Raw genomic sequence first — 16,908 nt, 5'->3', positions numbered from 1 at the left:
TTCATTAACCTTGTCAACAACACTCCAAAAAAGATATTCTGTCGACGATAGAAATGCCCTAAATTTTGACTAATTCAGCTGCAATTCAATCACATATCCTGGAAGGAAACTAGGAACCAAGTTTTACTCAAGAGAAGGTGCAGAAATTTAGAGAACATCAATGTGGTTAGGTTACACAAGTTCATTCCATTTGCATCAACATCACCAACAATCCCAGAAAACACACACACACACACATCTCTAAATCCTTTCTTTCTACTCTCTTTAACAATATTACATTTGTGCATGTCAGAGGCACAAAACCAATTCAGAACCATGAAATTCTACATGCCACGAGGAGAAAAAACCAGCTGAATAATCTTAAGTCTACATTAGAGGCATTTACAACAGAGGCAAGCACAGGGCGGGAAGTGACTTGGAACGGTGAGATTCACTTTGTGCTTTTCGGTGCAAACTTTGGACTGTCCCAGGCTGCCGTGCCATCACATCCATCCACACCCAATGCAAGTTAAATACTTCAAGCAGTAATTGTCCATACATAATTTTCTGTTCAACATTCTTGAGCATGTAAATAGCCGATCCTTGTATTAAGACAAAAGGCCAAGCAAAGACCTGTGTGCATTCAATCCAATAACTACAGGTTGTCTAAACCGTTATATGACAAGTCACATGCCCTTATTAAGATGAAAGGCCTAGCAGAGACAAGTGCGCATTATATTGAAGAAAGCTGCTGCGACTACGAACATCACAAACAACCCAATATTCCAACTGAATGTTATACAGAAAGAAAGCTGATTTTAAACTAGAACTAACAGAACCAAGGAAGACAAAACTTTAAAGACCAAGAAATAGGAGAAGGAGCATGCATAAAGACTGATAAAGTCCAAAAATGTCCTGATTAACGGGATTAGGAATTTTACCATCGACTTGAACAGTCTCAAATGATTTTGTTTCTGATTTCTTCCAGCTTTTTCAAAATCTCAGCTGGTGTTCTATCAAGCTCATCTGCAATTTTACGTTGCATATCCATTGGCAAGGTAGGGAACTGTTCACACAGATCTCCATCTATCACATCCTGTAATGATATTGCAAACCTTCAGTTTGTCAACCCATAATTCAGGTGACACTTAACAGAAACAAAGAGCCAGAACAAACAAATTTACTTTAGGAACAGTAATAGCATGATAACAGAGTCACTCCATATATTATCAGAGTGGTATTTCATGGTGGAAATCAACAATAGTCAAGAATGCAGCTCCCAGATCTTCTCTGTACGAACAAACAGTATAAAAGCAAAAGTGGAACCTTGCGACCGGGACTCACTTATCCAACTCATGCACATGCACCATTTTTTCCTACTGAGATATAGCGGACATGTACGATGTTTGACTATATCCATACCCTATCCTCACAATTGGACTGAGTTAAATAGGAAAGGAACTTCTTTAGATCTACAATTAAGGTATCATAATTAACAACTGCCATCCCCTGCTTCCCTGACCAAAATCAATAAAGAGGGAGGGAGAGAGGAACTCAACAACAAGAAAACAAAGAGTATAGGTTTAAACCTAATCAAGAAGAAAGGGATAATATGAATATGAATTATCTCAGAAGAAAAACCTCTATGCGTGTAATAGTAATATATATGGATGACTAACTGCTTTGCTACTCACCTTCACCGGGAAGTAGGCGGATCTGTAAGCCATGTGATCTCTGCCACATAATGGTGGGTGTTCCTGTCGCATGTGCATCTCCAAATGAGAGAAGAAATCAACATCATCACGTGATGTGAATGGAAGCAATGCTCCCAAACTCCCCATTACAGTCCCATATATAATGCATTCTCCACCACCTGGAATCAGAGATGCCTTCTGCAAGCAGGTGACCACATCGCCAACATGGAATTGGACTATTTCCTCTACTTTGTTGGGGGCACCATTCAGCTTCCCCTGCTCCCACTTTATCTTACCACCTGTTGGATCTTCTTCAATCTCATCTGACACATCCTGTGGCAATCGCACAAAGTAAACATTTCCAAATTTGTCTGCACCTGCCATGGTGTCAAAATCTATATGTTGTGCTGCAGTAAGCCATCTCGGAACAGTGTCATCAGCAAATATGTACAGCTGGTTTTCATCTCGTCTATACTTGCAATAGTGGAATGACTGTGAAATAGAAACAAACCCAGAGGATATGATTGTTAGAAGAAGAAATTGGAACAACTACATGCAATGAAATGTAGCATAAGTCGAAATTAACATACTGGAAAAATTAAATCTGGATCATCAATAATTTACAAGATACAAAAGATCCATATGTGAATTACCTCGAGAATTGGCATCTGCCATAAACAACGAAATAGAGAACAGGATAGCATTTCCCCAAACACTTTATTAACTAAAAGAGTTTCAATCACTTCGCTTATAACTTCATCATCAATTTAACAACTCTACACTCTACACAAAAATATTATAATGAATTTCACAGAAGAGCTTCTATGGGTGGCAAAAAGAAGAATTTCTTAGGCTTCATTAGGAAACTTGCTTAGAACCAAAAGCTTCATTTCTTACCTATTTCTAAGTACTTGAAAAAAATGAACTAGGGATATTAAGCCAACAATACTAAAATAACAATCGTTTACCAAACACCATTGAACATTGGCTAAACTAAAACCGTCCTTTACATATCCATAAACCAAAGCATATAACATGCATTCATATCTTTATTTAGTAGGTTAAATTCTTTAATAAATACAACTGTGAACTTATTTCGCCCAACATTTGATTGGTGATATCCTATCAGGGTGAAAAAGATAGCTTCCAGAACTTTGAATCATGTGAAGAGATGTTCAGTAACAAACTATTTCCAAAAGATTTTTCTTCTCAAGTTCAATCTAATTTTCATGACAAAACAAGACCAACTTTGAACTTTGCAAAATCTAAAAATAAGTACAGGCTCAAAAATAATTCTTACTGTCAACTAGACAAACTTAGAACCACAGCTCTGCATCCTCCATTAGAATCTAGCACTTGTTAAAGCATTATATGAATAAGCTAGGAGCAAAGAAGTAGAGAACAAACCTCTTGCATGTCACCAACATAAATCCGATCTCGATAGGTGTGGATAGAAGTGATTGTATTAGGGAACAGCTTATTCTCACATTTTCTAAGCAGTCTCCTTTTTCCCAAATCATACAATCTAAGCACAGATCCTATACCAGCCAGCAATCTACCTTGAAACTGGGACAAAGCGAGGGGGACACCTTCCACTTGTGTTTTGTGCAAAAGTTCAAGGACCTTCCCCTCTTCCCTGAACCTATATATATGAATATATCCAGCCTCAAAGGATCTCTTGGGCCAAAACTGTAGGCCCTTCGCTGTACCCACAGCTAAAAGAGTTCCATACTCCTTATCATGGAAGTTTACAGTGCACATACTGAATGCAGCTTCATTATCCTGAAGCTCCAGTAAACAGGTCGTCTGAGTTGTCCTTGGGTCAAGAACTCTGATGCAAGACACCCACCTTCCAGACTCTGCCTTAGGATAACCATATTGCTCATCAGAAAGGGGATCACTGTTTTCCTCATCCTCACCATTCTCCATCTGCTCCGTGTTTCCATTTTCTCCCACTCCAGCAGCCTCAAATGACTCCTTTTTTGCAGCTTCACGCTCTTCTGCAGTGAATGCTCCCTGATCACTTTCAATTATAACCAACAGCTTCCTCTTGGGCTGAAGTACAAACTTTCTCGGGGTATACCTCAAAGGTACAGCAGTTTCATTAAATGATTCTCCCAGTCTCTCAATAGTGAAAACTCTTAATGCGTCCCCAGCAACAGCAACAACACCTTCTGCACACTGATCTGAGGAAAAAGAAGCTGCATATTCAAGAGTCTCATATGACAACGGTGTCAGGAGGAAGTGCCCTTGGTGTATGTAGCCAAGCCAAGGTCTACTGGACAAGCAAAGCATGGCTCGCCGTCCTCTCACAATGACAGAAAAGAGTTTAGGGGCTCTGAGTCCTAAGAACCGAGAGCGAGCATCTGAAAGCTGCCCGGTGACCATATCCACCACTGTCCTGAATAGAACCCCATTTTGCAGACCAGCATTCAGAAAGAGGCTAGCTGGATGGTCTGCTCCATCCTCCCCTCCTATAGAAGCCTGAACTTCAAGAAAGAGGAGAGACTCCGGGGGAGATGAAACACTTTGCAGACTCAGAACCTGCATACAGTCATCGGGATCCAAAGATAAGATGCGGATGGTATTGTCATAAGATCCAACAGCTAGGAAGCGTGACCTCTGTCTTCCTTCTGGGACAGGGGCAATATCCAAACAAGCAATATCTCCAGACATTTCATGCTTCTCAACCTCCATCAGCTGCCCAGTCATATCAACTTCAAAATATATAAGCTCCCCCCCACTCAGAGCAATGACAACCTGAAGTCTATTGGACCCAACCTTAACAATGGTCCTCTTTCCTGGGGTTCTCCACTCATTGATGCGGCCATCTTCTCTGATATGCCTAATACCGCTTGGATGGACTTGCATCAGAGAGTCATCCCCAATCAAAGAAACAGCAAGCGAAGGTGTTGTGTCAAGAAATCCACTATCACTAACTTCTTCAACAGTCTCACCAATGGAAAGTACGAGAGTGGCATTTGCAAAAGACACAACAATATAAGCATCAAATTCATCATTTACATTCTTTTTCACAGTCCAGACAGCACTCGGAACGCCAGGTAACTGTGAAACTGCCATTTCACTAATAGCCAAACCCGGTCGCAATATCCGCAGAGATGAACGAGGTCCCCGCCCACAAAGTGAAAATACCTGAGGGGTTTCTTCCTCAAAGAGATTTATAACTTTCATATCCATAATAGGCATTAAGCTCTCAACTTGATCAATCCTCACTAGATTCTTCAGCTTCCTCGGTTGGAAAAACACTGGTTGAAAACCTTCCTCTGTTTCCATTAGCGTAGCGGACGAGGCCTCCACATCTGGATCACCTCCAATAGCCTGAAATTGATACAAGGCATGGTTGCCAAACTCCGATGCAGCAAACAGAAAACCAGACTTCAAAACACACAAGGATGACGTCACGGGAATAGTATCAAAATACTTTATCTTCAACTCTTTCACTCTATCATTCTCATGTTCCAGTGTCACTTTGAAAATATCCCCGTACTCGGTCTGCAAGAGGAAGAAAAACATGGATTTCTGCTTATGCATGGCAGCTGAGACAATCAAGACCCCACGCTCTGCCGGCAAGTCCTCGCGTCTCGGAATAACCGCCCTGACATCTGGATGTCCCTGATTCTTATATATAACAAAATTCTCTGCGCACACAAGCACACCACTAGGTCCGTCCCCACCACCAGGCACAGTAACAAGCAAATTAGCACCATTGTCAACCTGTTCAGACCATTTCCTCGACACGTGGTTAAGCCCTAGATCCAACTCATAGAAGGTCAAATGCTTCTGTGCCTCATTAGCAGCCTGACCAGTGGGATCCTGGTCAGCCTCAGAATAATCCAACTCTATGGCCGCAAATATCGGGTTATCAAACCCACAATCCACCCCGCAAATCGAATAGACGAGTGTGTGGCTCTTATGTGCCTCTAGAGGCGACGAAATAGTTAACCTAGCTGCAGTATCCCTATTCAAAACATAAACAAGCTTCTGCTTCTCGCAAGCACCAATCATCACAGCTCTACCCTTAGGGTCAATAGCCAAGTACTGCCCGGGTACTATCCTACGACATCCAGATTTCCCAAACGTTTCCTGATGAATCTTATCAAACGTATTCTTTTCTTTATTGTATTCAAGGATTACAATCCGTCCGGAATCCGAACCCACAACAATGTAATCCTTTTGCGCACCCGTAAGCCGAAATTGAGCTAAAGAACGAATAGCGCCAAAGATTTCAACAGAGAGGAGGGACTGGAGCTTACCATTCTCGTCGGGGCGAAGGAGGTCGAGGACCTTGCCCCGCGCCACCACAATCTCTTGAGACTTTCCGCCGGAGAAGCTGCCATTGATGGCGCAAAGGATGCCGGTGGCTTGCTGAAGGGTCAGACTGTAGAGGTACATGTTGAGAGTGAGAAGCTACAGAGTATGAGATGTGAGAAGTGAAGAGGGTTTTGGGAACCCGCAGGATTTGGGAGACACAGAGTGTGGGAGGCCGAGGGAGGGACAAAGGGGTTTTCACTTTTGGGTTCGGCCCACAATACGACGCCGTCTCTGCCTAATAAACCTCCCCACTTGCAATAAAAATTATACGCATAATCAATATCCATAAAAATTTATTTTAATTTTTAAAAAAAATTATTTATTTCATAAATTTTCATACTTCATTAAATTAATATAAAAACATTAAATTATTTAATCTCAACTCATATTTCATTTAATTAAACCTCGTTTGAACTTAATATAAACATAATTTAATTCTAAAAAATAATTTTGAGAAAATGAGCACGCAATCACACGATAAAAACATTATATTTTTTTGTTATTGATATATAATTTGAAGTAAGTGTTCAAGAAAAAGAATTATGTAATTTAAAGTAAATAATTAAATATATAAATATTATAATACTATTTACAATGTGATTAATTTAATCTGATTAAGAGGGTGTTTGGTAAAGTATATCCAAATTATCTTATAAACTCATACATCATATATAATAATTTTTGAATCCATGCAATGACGAGATTTTTCTTGACGGGTTAGCGCCTCCACCTCCGTCAAAAGACTCGTTGTCCTTGGAGTTTTTGCATCCTGATTCTGTAACAGTCTGAGGGAGACAAAACTCAACAGTACAAGGTTTCATTACACTTAAAAATGGAGATAAGATGCTGATGGATTGAAGAAGCTCGATTCAGGGACAAGTCTGTTCGGCTAACGACACAAACGAATCAAAAATTTGGGACTACAGGATCCTACTACTAAAACGTGTTCTCGTTCTTACATAAAGAAAGAACCACGATGAGAAGGATCATGAATTCCTACCCAATCAAAGAAAAGAATCACAAGACAGAAGCCCGAATGTACAATAAACCTTTTTGATCCGAGTATGTAGTGTATCACTTGCCTTCAGGTGGAATTACTTGCAAAAGTTCGATGTTTAGTTCAAACTCGGCACCTGGCTGCAATATAAAACACAGGAGAACCTAAGGATGCACTAAATGGAACATGTAATAGAACGCTATGCATTTTTAGTAAAATGGTTAACTACAAAAACCTCTTCGACTCATCATAAGCTCTCATTACAAACCTCCATTCCGTTTGAACTGGTGGTAATAATCTGAGTTCGGGAACACAACAATGTAGTTATCTGATTTTTAAATCTCAGAGGGGAAGTGATTGTAAGGTTTCTTAACGGTGAAAAGTGTCTGAAGGAAGGTAGCTGTTTCTTAATGAAAATAATTTAGAATAACATAAAGACGCCATGTGCAATTATAAGGTTTGTCCTGTTAATATGTACAACTTTATCGCATCTTATTACATCAATATACTCAAATTAGGCCTATACTTAACAAATATTAATAATGCAAGAAGCATTGTGATCTAATATTGACTAACTCTTAGAGAAACAATAAATCATCGACAAGCATGGTGGAAGCATTACCGGTATTTCATTCATTCCTTTAGGGCCGTACCCGGCCTCTGGAGGAATAATCACAGTCCTCTGCATCCCAGAAAAAAAAAATAGATATATATATATATATAAAAACGGAAAACAATGAGGAAAAACAAAGGAAAGGAAAGGATGGAAATCTATACGAACATATTTGAAATTGAGAAGCCATGAAGAAGGATACAGAAGTTACCTTCCCACCAACTCTCATCCCCTCAGTTATGGTGTACATAGCTTTTGGAGGTTTTGGTGCAGCCTGTGCAGAGAACAAGCCGTTCGGATTGTCTACAAACTCACGCTTTCGCTCTTTTCCTGGTATAGCTCCAACTTGGAATTCATAAGGCTACTTAAAAGTACAAGATATACTTAGAAAATAATAAAAGACGTATTATCAAGGGGACACACACACACACACACATACATATACATACACACAGATGGGAAGCTTGCTCTTGTAGTTTTGTTAAGAAGCCTGGTAAAAGACTAGACCACGGTTTTGGGATTAATTATAAAAAGAAGAAAAGAGGAACCCTCCAATCATTTAATCCAGTGATGCTACAGAAGCATGGTCTTCAACCATGGTTCTTATTTTATTTTAAAATAAACAAATAATCATGGTTTAAAACCAAGCTTCTTCTTTTATTAAAAAGTATAAATAAACATCGATGAAAGGCATGGGGTTCATCCAGGCTTCCACATAAATTTTTTAAACTCATGGGGTTCATCCAGGCTTCCACATAAATTTTTAAACTTTCAAATACATTTTTCTTACGATTTGTAATTAAACTCAGCATTTTGTTCAATTCTTACACAGTAGAAAGTGTAACTGGTAGCTGAAATTAATTACCTGAGCAATGATTCTATTTCCTGCCAAGAGTTTAGATTCTCGACTTGACACCGCTGTAATACCACGATATATACAGTCAAAGTGCACCTATTTGTATGAAAATCAGAGAATTATTCAACTGAATGTATTATACATAAGGAGAGATCTCGGGATCTCTCGGACATAGAGACTACTTATAAGTGAGAAAAAAACAGAATATAGTATAACTTTATTGCAAACACACCTGCACAGTTGATCCCTTTTCAGCAGCTGGACCCTTCCCTTCAACAAGATCATAATACTTAAGCCCATCGGCTGCCTCAGAATAGAACTAATTAGTGAAGGAAGAAGATACAAAGTGCTTGCATCTGAATATATACAACAGGAGACTAATCATACGTTAGCACACTGGATAACAACATTTGGAAATTTGTACTGATCAACTGCCCTGGACTGCATGTTTTTCTTTGCTTTGTTTTTGATTGAAGCAACAAAGTATGCTCTCTAGATGATGTCAACCTTGACAACGGGAAATAAATAGAGATGTTAACATGCTATGATACAAGCACATGGGAATGATGCGACACGGACACCACGATATGTAATTTTTCAAAAAAATTATACATAACATGGTTCAAACATTACTATGCTGTACATTTCATATGAACATATACATGTAAGTAGATATATGTATGTATGTAATTGGTAATTGTTTTATAGAAATATACAAGTGCGAAGAGAAGGACATCATATCAGTGTTAGTTTTAGATGTAAGTTAATGTGATTCATAGAATAAAATATCGCTTTGAAAAAAGAGAAAAGTAAAAAGAAGATGTGAGAAAATGAATTCAGATTGGTCATACTATTTTTCAATTAATTACAAAAGTCTTTATTTAAAAATTTTACCCTTTAAACTGATAAAGTAGATATATAAAAATATATTGATATACCCAAAACATCTAGAACACACCATCAACTGTGTTAGTACCATGTCTTTCAAGTAATAGCGTCCTGTACATGCATGTTGCAATATCTTTTTTTTTCCTTTTTTTTCTTTTGGACACATGTTAGAGTGGTGTCGGATATGCACATTGCATGGATGACTTTTTGGAGTGCCATTGCATTATATAGTTTACACAAGCAACACCAAGGGCATAACATGCACGTCGCCTCCAGTTTCAACAACCACACAGTGCAGATGGCGACAAGATATCCAAACTGGATTTGAGGGAGTTACAAGAACACCGACAGCTCAATCACATGAACTCATCAACAACCATATCTACAGCTCTATGTAACTTTACCATTTCAAAAGGTTGAATATAACAAAAAAGACAATGGCTTAATCTGTCAATCCAATAGGACTAATCTCATTTCTACTGAACATGTCATAAGCTAAGAAAGAATCCAAAATCAACATATTTCCAATAGCAAATACTCATGCACTCCAACAACAACAACGAAAGAGTGGAGAAACTGATCAATATTCCAGAACTTTATCCTGAACTACAAAAGAAAAATCAAAATCAAGAAACACTTCACAAATTCCCCGCATTATCCAAAAGAAAAAAAAGGAAAATCAGAATTTTTCAATCTAGTTGCATTACTACTATCCCTATGGCAATCAGATAGCAGCAACAGCAAGAAACTAAAAAAAGAAACAGTAAAAACGAAACCCCAATAAACCATACGAACAGACAATCCCAGCACAAGCAGCAAGAACTCAAGATTTGACAAATGCAAAGAGAAAACGAGAAACCCACTGCTTGTGAGATAGTCCTCAAGTGGGATGGTCTTCCTGTTCCGCCTTTCTCTAGCCAGCAATGTTTGGGGAAGCGCAGTAAGGCTTAAGGGCAGAACAGAGATGAGAATTGCAGACCTTCTCGAAATGGGCAGTGGCAAAGACGCGATCTTTCGCTTTGTTTGGGTTGTGGGCTTCGAACAAGATTGAGGAATTTTTGGTGTACATTTCTCAACGGTTCTTAAGGAAGCCATGGCCGTTGGAGATGCACCAACTAATACTCAGAGATAAGGGGCAATAAAATATTTTGGGACAATTACACTTCTAGTCCTCAAACTTTATTATTAATTCGATTTTGGTCCTTAAACGTTTAGGTTGACGATTTTAGTTCTCAAATTGTAATTCTTTTTACAGAATTGGTATTTCTCGTCAAATAGACGTTTAAACTAACGACAAAGTTTCATGGGATTCGAACGTGAGCTATAGGAAAGGGAAAAAGGCATTTCAGTTGCAGATGGTGGGAAGAGCGGTTATGGATAGATGGGGAAAATTATATTTTTAGTTTCACAGGATAAGGTGTGTTGTATTTTTAGTCCCTATAGGACTAAATATGCTAAACTCGTAAATTAAGGGACCAAATTTGTCATTTTTTTTACCCTATGATACTAAATATGTTACAATTTTATCCTATAGGGCCAAATATGCTACAGTATTTACACTATGGGATTAAAAATGCTAGGCCCCGTAAATTATGAAACTAAAAGTATAACAGACCTATTGTGCGGGATCAAATGTCCAAATTTAGACGCATACTTATGATCATGTTCTGCTAGAAAACCACTACAAAAAGAGGCAAACAAGAGAAAAAAAAAAAACAAACATTTTGTGTGACATTCATAATTTCTGATTGTTACACTACTTTTTCCACAGTGGATACTAATAACTAGATCTCAAAACATTTGAAATTTCAGAAGAATGTATACTTCTCATATGCATGCAAAAGAGAAACGCATGCCTTTCAAGAATGTCCAAACATTTCCAAAATTTCAAGAAAGTTGTGATGAATGGGATATATATAAATGAAGTTTTGTTTTTTTTTTTTTTTGTCCAAAATTTTCAGGGACCTGTTAGCAAGTCCTTAGGATTTCCTTCTTCGGGAGGGATGTCTACTTGAGCGGTGATGTTGGCCGTCTCAGTTTGGGACGGTGGGCTTCTGCTATCGATCATTTGGATGCTGGCCTGACCGGCTTCATGCGCATGTGGGGAGAGCTCCGGTGAGCCTCCCTCGCTTCCATCTCCTCCAAGCTTCTTTACTCGCGGTGCAACAACGCCGGCAGCAACAGCACCACCCATAGGAACTGTTTTCTTCTTTATTTTGTTATGCCAGTTCATTAATGCCTTGGATGTTTGCTCATCGAATATTGACTTCTTCATGTGCGATCCCATCTGTCCACAAATTTTCGATTATAAACCAGAAATATGTTATGTTAAGACAAACATCCTGCAATTGTAATAGAATGGTGCACAATGATCATGCATGTCTGATTTCTTACTCAGACAATGCTTGTGCCTTTGAAAATATGTAATAAAATGAGCATTTGGTAATTTATTTTCTACCTCTTTTTCCAATTGGTGTATATGTTTACCTTATTTTATCGACATAATCCATTATTTTATATTGAATTATAATTGTGTATATATGTACACTTTTACTTGTTGCTTATCTATAATAAATGTATAAAAATTAACAATATTTCATTTTAAATAGTTTCGAGAAAAATTTCATAAATGTATATCTTTGAACACTAAAACTTCAAAAAATTAAAATTTACCTGCGTAACAAGTGCATAAAGTGGAAGAGTGATGTAGCTGCATAGGATTTGTACAATTATCCTGCAACAAAAAATAACCAATTCATCCTACTTAAAAAACAGCGACAATAAATTCTAATTCAAAGTAAAATTCCATAAAAATAAACAAAATATTCTTATCGAAAATCAGGTTTGGCCAATACAGAACAGATATACGTAATACGCTTATCATGTGATTAATCGGCTAATCTTCTTGAATTATAGATCGTTACACGACAAGTGTATTGCAATTGCATTTATATTCACGATCAATCTTCCGAAAAATTAAAGGACGAGAATGCCGGAACATGCATGTATGTATGTATGTATGATGAAGAAGACTCACCCAATCACAACTCTCACAATAGCAAGACTAAAGTAGCTGTGGAAGCAAGAATGCAGCCCAAATTCATACTGCAAAAGTCACCCTTCTTTCATAAACCTATCAACAGTACATAATGTAATAAAATTGCATACATAATCACAGATATATTTATGGTATTATTTACCCATATCCACATGAAGTAGGTGATCTCGAACGCGTTCTGGGAGAAATAATGACAAACCAAAACTTGTAAGAACTCATGCATGTGTAATAAAACGTATAAACATGCATGTAGGTAGATATCTGACCTGAAAGAGCGTCATATGGATGATGTAGAGAACTAAGGTGGGTTTGCTGAACCAGAAATGCCTGTCAGAGACTTGGACAAGCGGAATGCCTTGAACCACCGCGTGTTTTTCTTGGATTTCGATAGCCATTTGAGCTATGATCGACTGAAGCTTCGTCCCCACTGCTAAGATCACCTTTTAGAACCATGGACAGTTAGCACGTTTTGAGTTTTTTCAAGATTAATAGAGGGTGAGTGAGCAATGTTATTATTACCACTAGCGGCATTATTGACAGGTAAAACATGAATAGCCCTCCTGAAACAACATACCATAACTGAACAGTGTTATTACAAAGACCGTCCTAAAATAATGTTGGGTACGTATACGACCACGACCACGTACCTTTCAGGTTCAGAAGCAGGTACACAACTGCAACGAACCATAAATATGGACTGCAGCCAGCATCAAGAAAACATACATGCATGTACTTCTTTAGACATATGTCAATTAATTATATATATTCATTTCCAAAGCATAAAGTGTATAAAACAAATATCATACGGGATCCCCACGACCACTTTGAAGTCGTCTTCCAATGACCTCTTGATGTACTTTTGAAAGTCGAACTTGGTTCCAGAAGACAAATGGACCTACATTCACATATACATAATATGTTCATTATTAAGAAACAAAAATTAAGATGTGTAATTTCATGATGTCCGAAAAAGACTGCGTTCAGCTAAACTTATTTAAAACATTTATGTTTTTAAAAATGTTAGCAAATACTTTCCAACATCTTACAAGAAATATTTGTTTAGTCCTGTAATTTGTTAAAATAATCCTCCATATTTTCTAATTAATTTCACAATTTTAGGACAAACTCGACCAAACTTTTTAAAGTTGGCTGAAAATCGGCATGTGCTGGTTAGAGATTGAGAAAACACATTGATGGAAAGAAAAATCATAGCTATAAAATGAAAAAAAGACATCGCCTCAAAAGGAAGGTTCAAAGGTCAAACTTGCCAAAACCGTTATAAGTTTAGCAAATTATGAAGACGCCCTTGATAGACTAACTCTAGCCATGTAAAAGGAATAGGCAATAACTTCAATCCCTGGAGTAGTATAAATACCCCTCCTCATTTGAGAAGAGGGGAGGGGGGATTTTCTTTAAAAGAGTTCTAGTGTGTTGAAATCGCACCCAAATAATGAAAATCTAGTTAATCTCGATTTTTGGCAATTGGCTGATTAAAAAAATGTGTGACATGGCAAATGCCACTTTTCGGCCCACTCTAAAACTTTTGACCAATTTTTCTTGAAATCGCAAAATTAAAAGAGGTGAAGGGCCATTGTACAACTCCAAACGGAGCAAAAATACCAAATGACTAATTAATTATAGAAAAAAATATAATTAAGCTAAAATATTTTATAAAGCTTATAAGCTTAACCAAACACCCTATAAATCGTAAATTTCCTTAGTAAGATAGAACTAAAAACAAGTACTCACCGAGACAAATCCATGCCTCAAAGTCAAGTAGTCAGGTTTCTGGACCGAATACCACATGTGTCGTGTAAAGCACACCTGAAATATATAGTTACATATGTTGTACAAATACTCAAATTCCAACCATAGAAACCAGAAATTAGGGTTACATGCAGAAATATATATATATATATTCAGACAATAAGTAGCAGAAAATAATTAGTCATTAATTGTCCTTACAAGATAAAATATGAAACGATTTTCCATCCATTCATTTGCATGGCTTCTCACAAATGATGTCTCGTGTGTAAGCCTGAATCTGGAGGGATCTGCATGTGTACGTAAGAAGAAGGTAACACATGCAAACATTGATGGACAAAGGATATTTAATTCTTTTCTTGTCGGAATCCAATACCATTAGATGCAGCGGTCTCTTCCGCAATCTGCTTTTCCCACTCTTTCCATCCTCGAATCTGGACAACCATGTAGGAAAACAAAACAGAACCTACTTAATAACTAAGAAAAAAGATAAGACCTTGCTAGCCACCTGCCTCATGACTATAGTAAAAAAATATTGAGAGGGATGTCAAATTAGGACGGATTCTGAGTCCCGTCCAAAACATATATCTATGTTGTCGGAAAATTCAAATTTAATCGAACCAAACCCATGTATCACATCTGCTATGTGATTAATCACTTTTCTTCTGGAATATTACGGAGGAGAAGTCCCTTAATTTTTAAAAATTATACCAACACCCCCTTACAATCCTATTTTAGGGGCGTTTGTGTTACCTTTAGCCTCCCCAACATCATCGTTACAGCGCCGTAGAAGACGTGGAACACGGCCAAGAAGAATATGAAGATGTGGAGCTGATGAAGACCATGTAGAGATACCATAGGCACTTTCCCCTATTACATTGAAATAAAAACATCATTGTCGGATCAAAAAGGAAAGATCGATTCTTGAACAATGTCGACACTAGTTGTTTTTGCAGCGACAAACATCCAACAAAATATGTAGATCATGCATGCTCTTAGTAATAACTCGGGATCAAAAATTCTTACCGGGCCACACCCTCCGGGTGGGCTGTCCATCAACACTCTATGATGGTACCACAAGAGCCTGCGATGATGACCGGCTTCCCCATGATCTCCCCCGTGGTGACCTCCCCCGTGTTCGTCCTCGTATTCATGTTCCTTAAAGTCACATGGCAACATAGTATTGCTAACGCTTATGGGAATGCAGATCTTGGCGATGTAGTTTTGTCCAAATGTCAGAAGTAAGGATATGAATCCCAGAATCATAAGTTCTGAACAAATTAAGAGTAGGATGTACATTGTAAGGACAAATGAGATTGTAATAGCTGGTATTCATGGAATGTTCCAACTCAATGATGATAAATTAGTGCTATTACCAGCTTTAATTTTCTCGAGAGCTTCAACCAATGAGATCTTCTTTCTCTTATGAAAAGTCTACAAGATACAAAACATTCATAACTATACCAATAGTATTATAACACAAGTAAACAAAAATGGATCATTCGTAAAATGCAAATATTTTGGTCAACTCAAAACTCAAAAACTCGACCATATTTTCAGATATACTTAAAAAAAGAAGATCGAGGTCTGATCTGAAAATACGTACCTCCCCCACTTTGTGAAGAGTTTTTTCCAATATGATAGAGATAAGAATGATGACGGCGCACACTAATGAGACAGCCCATGTTGGAGTCCTGTCGAGCTCTCTGGAACCTGATCCTCCTCCTCCGGCCATATCTTTCTTTCAAAATATTATTTTTTTTATATAGATTTGTGTATCAATGTGTAAGAAAAATTGTCATCTCTTTTTCTGAGAGAAATTTTTATGTATGATAGTGTCATATTATGGTTAGTACCCAAAATAGGGAGTCTCTTAAAGAGAAGTGTAAGGCCGGTTCAAGGGAGTAGTTGAAAGTGCTGTAACGGAATTGAACCGGGAGGGCTTTTATTACAAGTATGCCATTGCGGGTAATCATGTCGACAACACTTTTGTACTTGGTAGGAATATTGTCAAATGATGGGCAAAATGTGTAATTCAATTTTTTTTAAAATAGATATTTATATTTACAAAAATTGATTATTTCAATTAGAATTATAGAAAAAAAACTAAAAATTCGATTATTTAAAGACTTAAATATATTTGGAACACATCGATACGAGAAATCCGGAGGAGTTGGATCGATGTCTCTTGTTTGATAAGACATGACAAAGATATAATATTTGCAATGAAATATTCAAATTGTCATTAAATACATATATTAAATAGTATTACAATTTTTTTTCCCAAAACTAACATTTAAAACATATTGTTATAATGTTAACACTTAGTAAGATGTTATATATATAGATAATTTGTGGAGATACAAACATTATTACAGATATATTAAGGATCGATCCATAAATTATATTCTCTATTATTCGTAAAATTATAATTATACACTCTAAAGTTATAATTACAATTTATGTTAATATTCTTTTAAAGGCAAAAATTTAGCGGCACAATTTCTGAAATAAATTACATCAGCAACCCCTGAGGGAGCACTTGTGATTTTGTAAAAGACGGGAACAATTTATATACTACACATAATTTCAAGAGATAATTAAAATTAAGGATTAATTACACTTAAACCCCTCTGAAAATACAAAAATATATTTTTCTCTAAAAAAGTTTGAAGTTAGACTCTCACCCCCTCCGCATTTATGATTTTAAATCTTTTTTTGTTAGGA

General features: G+C 37.2%; 3 protein-coding genes across 4 annotated transcripts; all 3 read right to left on the bottom strand.

Moving 5' to 3' along the window:
• Positions 1-121: 121 nt before the first annotated feature.
• LOC105178435 (spliceosome-associated protein 130 A) lies at positions 122-6,232 on the bottom strand. 2 transcript variants are annotated; one of them, XM_011101897.3, is made up of 4 exons: positions 3,081-6,232; positions 1,674-2,165; positions 921-1,075; positions 122-612 (listed from the first exon to the last, which is right to left on the bottom strand). In XM_011101897.3, the coding sequence occupies exons 1-3, from the start codon at positions 6,084-6,086 to the stop codon at positions 938-940; spliced, it is 3,636 nt and encodes a 1,211-aa protein (XP_011100199.1). In that variant the 5' UTR covers positions 6,087-6,232; the 3' UTR covers positions 122-612; positions 921-937. The 2 variants fall into 2 exon arrangements, with proteins under 2 accessions (XP_011100199.1, XP_011100201.1); XM_011101899.3 differs by having other exon boundaries at positions 122-546.
• A 606-nt stretch (positions 6,233-6,838) lies between these two features.
• LOC105178439 (FKBP-like peptidyl-prolyl cis-trans isomerase family protein) lies at positions 6,839-10,482 on the bottom strand. The gene is made up of 6 exons (XM_011101906.3): positions 10,223-10,482; positions 8,704-8,774; positions 8,481-8,567; positions 7,827-7,976; positions 7,625-7,684; positions 6,839-7,142 (listed from the first exon to the last, which is right to left on the bottom strand). The coding sequence occupies exons 1-6, from the start codon at positions 10,452-10,454 to the stop codon at positions 7,080-7,082; spliced, it is 663 nt and encodes a 220-aa protein (XP_011100208.1). The 5' UTR covers positions 10,455-10,482; the 3' UTR covers positions 6,839-7,079.
• Positions 10,483-11,077: 595 nt separating this feature from the next.
• LOC105178447 (MLO-like protein 9) lies at positions 11,078-15,934 on the bottom strand. The gene is made up of 15 exons (XM_088877606.1): positions 15,788-15,934; positions 15,558-15,615; positions 15,208-15,452; positions 14,935-15,051; positions 14,558-14,615; positions 14,383-14,471; positions 14,167-14,241; positions 13,224-13,312; positions 13,065-13,114; positions 12,937-12,977; positions 12,684-12,857; positions 12,560-12,595; positions 12,397-12,464; positions 12,033-12,093; positions 11,078-11,646 (listed from the first exon to the last, which is right to left on the bottom strand). The coding sequence occupies exons 1-15, from the start codon at positions 15,914-15,916 to the stop codon at positions 11,317-11,319; spliced, it is 1,620 nt and encodes a 539-aa protein (XP_088733732.1). The 5' UTR covers positions 15,917-15,934; the 3' UTR covers positions 11,078-11,316.
• Between the last annotated feature and the right edge of the window lie 974 nt (positions 15,935-16,908).

This window comes from Sesamum indicum, linkage group LG2 (genome assembly GCF_026168435.1).
Source record: "Sesamum indicum cultivar Baizhima isolate 11 linkage group LG2, ASM2616843v1, whole genome shotgun sequence".
In the NCBI taxonomy this organism is placed as follows: domain Eukaryota; kingdom Viridiplantae; phylum Streptophyta; class Magnoliopsida; order Lamiales; family Pedaliaceae; genus Sesamum; species Sesamum indicum.
This window is presented reverse-complemented; position numbering and strand designations above follow the sequence as displayed.

What these genes read in the sequence shown, in the direction of transcription:
- LOC105178447 (XM_088877606.1), bottom strand. Translation starts at nt 15,916, where the DNA reads ATGGCCGGAGGAGGAGGATCAGGTTCCAGAGAGCTCGACAGGACTCCA. An exon ending in CTCTTCACAAAGTGGGGGAG is followed by an intron (nt 15,616 to 15,787) that starts GTACGTATTTTC and finishes TGTATCTTGTAG; the next exon opens with ACTTTTCATAAGAGAAAGAA. An exon ending in CCTGCTTCTGAACCTGAAAG is followed by an intron (nt 12,978 to 13,064) that starts GTACGTGGTCGT and finishes ATGTTGTTTCAG; the next exon opens with GAGGGCTATTCATGTTTTAC.
- LOC105178435 (XM_011101897.3), bottom strand. Translation starts at nt 6,086, where the DNA reads ATGTACCTCTACAGTCTGACCCTTCAGCAAGCCACCGGCATCCTTTGC. An exon ending in ATGTTGGTGACATGCAAGAG is followed by an intron (nt 2,166 to 3,080) that starts GTTTGTTCTCTA and finishes TCTATTTCACAG; the next exon opens with TCATTCCACTATTGCAAGTA. An exon ending in CCGCCTACTTCCCGGTGAAG is followed by an intron (nt 1,076 to 1,673) that starts GTGAGTAGCAAA and finishes ATATCATTACAG; the next exon opens with GATGTGATAGATGGAGATCT.
- LOC105178439 (XM_011101906.3), bottom strand. Translation starts at nt 10,454, where the DNA reads ATGGCTTCCTTAAGAACCGTTGAGAAATGTACACCAAAAATTCCTCAA. An exon ending in GGATGAGAGTTGGTGGGAAG is followed by an intron (nt 7,685 to 7,826) that starts GTAACTTCTGTA and finishes TCTGGGATGCAG; the next exon opens with AGGACTGTGATTATTCCTCC. An exon ending in AAGGAATGAATGAAATACCG is followed by an intron (nt 7,143 to 7,624) that starts GTAATGCTTCCA and finishes TTTATATTGCAG; the next exon opens with CCAGGTGCCGAGTTTGAACT.